Source organism: Aptenodytes forsteri, unplaced genomic scaffold (assembly GCF_000699145.1).
Source record: "Aptenodytes forsteri isolate BGI_AS27 unplaced genomic scaffold, ASM69914v1 Scaffold154, whole genome shotgun sequence".
Lineage (NCBI taxonomy): Eukaryota > Metazoa > Chordata > Aves > Sphenisciformes > Spheniscidae > Aptenodytes > Aptenodytes forsteri.
The window spans coordinates 1558587-1562606 of NW_008794083.1; the positions used below are offsets into that span (position 1 = coordinate 1558587).

Here is a 4020-nt window from a genome sequence, read left to right on the forward strand (position 1 = left end):
GGGGGGGGGGGGGTGGGGGGGGGGGGGGGGGGGGGAAATTGATGTTCTCAAAAGTTACATTTATTTAAATGTCTTTCTGTAGGATGGCAGTTCACCATATGGTGGGAGGTACATAGGATCTATGGTGGCTGATGTGCATCGCACGCTGGTGTATGGAGGAATCTTTCTGTATCCTGCTAACTCCAAAAGTCCCAAAGGAAAGGTAAACCTGAATAAGCCCAATTATAGAAAATGTTACATCATCTAGATATTTCACTATCAAAGATCAGTACTTTGATCGCAGAACATGTTTTTTATAACTTGGTAGCTTGCATCTCTGGTGTGTGGGTATGGCCACCCCTTGCACAGTGTCATGAGTGACAGCAACCTGTTGCCAGACACCAATCTTAGGGCTGCTGCTAACCTGTTTCAACTGTACTGACTTCTCTTTATCCCAGACATATTCAGATTATGGAACGTACCAGGGGATGTGCTGTTCAAACAGGCTTCTCTGCACCATCTCAGCCCAAGCCATGCTGGCCCTAACCAAGCAAAACATTACAAAGCAAAGTAAAACAACCCGCATTACCCTGAGATTCCTATTGCAAGCTAGTGTGTAAGAAGCCTAAACGTAGTGCGCCCCTTTACGAGAAGCTCTGCCAAAGAGAAAACCACTTGTACCTTGTACTTGGTAATGCTGCCTCATCTGGAGGAACTATGCCTGGCTGCCTCTGCCAGGAGGACAGTCACTCCGGGAAGGTCACACACTTACAGGCTGACAAGGGGACTGTTTATTCAGCAAAGACCTTTCATCTGTTTTGTAATTGTCCATAAATTATTGCTTCAGGTTGCAGATAAGATGCAGTTATTCATTAGAGAAACCTAATGGCACACTCAGGGCCAGTGTTTTTCTTTCTTTTCACACAGGCCTACGTGGTCTGCTGCCTTGTTAAAGGTTGTGTCTTACCTATGAACTTTATCTCTGTGTAAAGAGCACAATGCAAACATGAGCTATGGAGAAAGCACTCAAATTGGGCAAATGCAGTATTCACTGTGTTTTGTTTAAAAGAAAAATCCACACAATTTCATTCTTGAGTCAAAGTTCATATGAAATAGGTAGTACTTGGAGTGTTGATTGATTTTAAATCAAACACCAAATATATTTACATTTCACAATTCTCAGCATTGCCTGGGCTGACCATTGCCATTTTGATTTTTGTCTTCTAGCTGAGACTGCTCTACGAATGCAATCCTATGGCTTTTGTTATTGAGAAGGCTGGGGGAATAGCAACCACCGGGCATCAAGCAATACTAGATATAGTGCCTGAGGATATCCATCAAAGAGTGCCTGTTGTCTTGGGATCTCCTGACGATGTGAAGGAGTACCTTGAGATAGTCAAGAAGCATTCAGCTAAGTAAAGAAAGTTTGCTGCAGTCACTGTGCAGATGGGAAGAAATCTCTTACAGCTGAACCAAAGAACACACTGCAGTACTGCAAGACTGAACTGTCTGACCTCTGTAGCAAGAGAGCAAACGAGCCATATTTTCATAAGATTTTTTTAAAGTTAAATCTTGTGCAATTGCATTGTGCAACGAAAGGCATTAAAAGGTTGCATTAAAGGAAGCATTAAAAGTAAAAGCAAGGGAAAAATATGTTTGCTTTTTCATTTACCGTTTGTGATTACACAAAAGCCACTGTGCTACAATGAGCTACTGTGTTGCATTCAATAACTAGGGGAAGATTCAACTTTCTCAGACAAGCTACAGACTATCACCAGAATATCTGACTCTGTCCTCTTCTAAAGATCTTGGGGGGAAGACTCAGCAGCCTCTTACAGTGAGTGACCTTTCCTAGACCAGTCTTGAGTTCTTTGGCAATAAGTATAAATGCTAATGTGGACACCTCCACACGTTGTTTCTAGGCTCCAGAAGTTATTCATTTTACTTCAGTCTGGGCTTATTTTGACTGAGAATTAACATTTGTGAAACATGTACATTAGTGTGGGTTAATTCTGGCACATACTGTTAATATTGCCAGTTGGCACGCTATCAGATCCAGTTCACAAGGACAGAAAATGACATTTTGGAGGTGGCTTTTGAATTGGATAAAGAGCATGTGTTGACAGCTGGGCACCATTCTGCTGTGATGAGCTGGCTATATTTGCCAGAAATTAACCTGCTTGCTTGGTGAAAAAATGAACCTATGTGTTGCTAGCAACCCCCACCAGGTGTTCTTTGGATATTTTGGGAGTGTGCATTACCATGGAAAAGGGTTCTGCTGTGCAAGCAGAATTAAGTTGCGAAGATCCCCACAAAGCACACTGACATTTAATATGCTGATTCAGAGCATGCTGCTGGGAACACGACATTAGTGCTTGGGAGCTAGATGGACTCTCCACCTGTCTGCGTACAGTTTATGGCCGTGGCTCACAAGCTTTTTGAATCAGTCCAAATCTGCAAATCTTTGACATTTACCTTCACCAAACTCAAACTAAGGGACATGTGGATGTTACTGTTGGGTAGAGTGCCACTGAACATTCACTCAAGCCATGGTCTGGGAGCCTCTGTCTATGGGTGCAGTGAGCTATACCGTTGCCTGTCTGAGGATTTTGGATACATCAGTGCAGATAGCCTGTCTGAACTTGGTTCTTCTTGTAAAACAAGAATAAAAGAGTGTGGGGGAACCTAGAGGCCATGGTGCGAAGGCGTGCTCTATGAGGGCTCACACACAAAAAAACCTGGGGGCCCTTGTTCTGACACAGGTTGTGTTTGGGGCATTTGGAGGCATGCTGGCAAACCTTAGATGGGCATATATATGCATCTGTTCTCCAAAGTGATAGGGGACAAGGCATTTCTGGCAGGGACTGAATGGCCTAGTTTCTGCTGAAAATGCTATTTCTGATGAGGCTTTGTTAGTGAAGACAGGGCTTTCAGGGACCTGAGCTCTTAAAGGATTTGAACAGTCCTGGAAATCTCCACTGAGCTCTCGTTCTGCTTGTGCGCTTGCTTTTCGTGCTGTGAGGGCCTAAGTCTGGCCCCGCACAGGATCGGGCTCCTCTGTAGGGCAAACTCTGCTCTGGGAAATGAGCAGACCGTGGCTTACATACTTTGCCTGATATGCACCTGCAAAATCAGGCACCCCACAAACAGCGACCATGAGGTATATTGTCTAATTTCTGATTAATTCCCCTCTGGGAGAAGGCTCAAACCCACGTCTCCCAGCAGGGTGCCCTTATTGCCAGTCTGGGGACCAGCCTGGAAGGAGAGGGTTTACTACCCTGACCTGTGAGTGCTGTGCCATGACATGGGAGAGGACTTCATGAGACCAGACAGCGAGTGGAACAGCTGTGTGCTGGGGGACTCCTGTGGCCCGGGCTTTTCTTCACAGGCTGCTCTTTCCTGTGCTAGGACCAATGCTGCTTCCTCTGCCTCTTCATGTGAGCAGCTGACCACTGGGATATGGCCATGCTCTCGCTTTTGTTAAAGAAAAAAAAAATGCAATCCTTGCATCTCTTTTTTCTTTTCATTGTGATTTCAAAAGAAACAGCAAGTCTCTCACTTTTTGACGAGGAGTGAAGGTGCTAGGAGCGGCTGGAGATGCCTACCTCGCACACTGAAATACTTTCCAAAGGAATTGCATATTCCTGTCCTGAGCATTTCGTTACTTGCTGGCTCTGGCACATACCCCATAGCACTTTAAAAGGCTCCAAGCTCACTAAGTCAGCTACAACAGGCAGCATGCTGAGACTCTAAACCTCTCTGAAGTTCTGGATGCTGCTTCTAGAAGAAAGCGCATGACTGTTGTTGTCATGCACAACTTTTTTAGCTCCTTAAATTTTTAATTCGACCCATCCCCAGAGCTGTAGCGGGATGCATTTTTCTATTTAATACACTAAGCGGAGGACAGTCGGAAGCCCTTACAGCTTTTTTCTGGCTTTCCATATATCAGTTTGGACTACAGTGCCTCACTAGTCTGTGGCACAACTTGACAGACAGTATCCACAGCAGACTTTTTTGTCTAGTTGCAGTAACTCCTCAGCT

General features: G+C 44.8%; 1 protein-coding gene across 1 annotated transcript in view; it reads left to right on the top strand.

The window, feature by feature from the left end:
* LOC103893936 (fructose-1,6-bisphosphatase 1) overlaps window positions 1–1618 on the top strand; it is an 8560-nt gene extending 6942 nt beyond the window's left edge. Inside the window, exons 7-8 of the mRNA XM_009273242.2 lie at window positions 83–202; window positions 1207–1618. Coding sequence (XP_009271517.1) covers window positions 83–202; window positions 1207–1398 — 312 coding nt within the window. The 3' untranslated portion in view covers window positions 1399–1618. The remainder of the gene's footprint in view (window positions 1–82; window positions 203–1206) is intronic.
* The last annotated feature ends 2402 nt before the right edge of the window (window positions 1619–4020 follow it).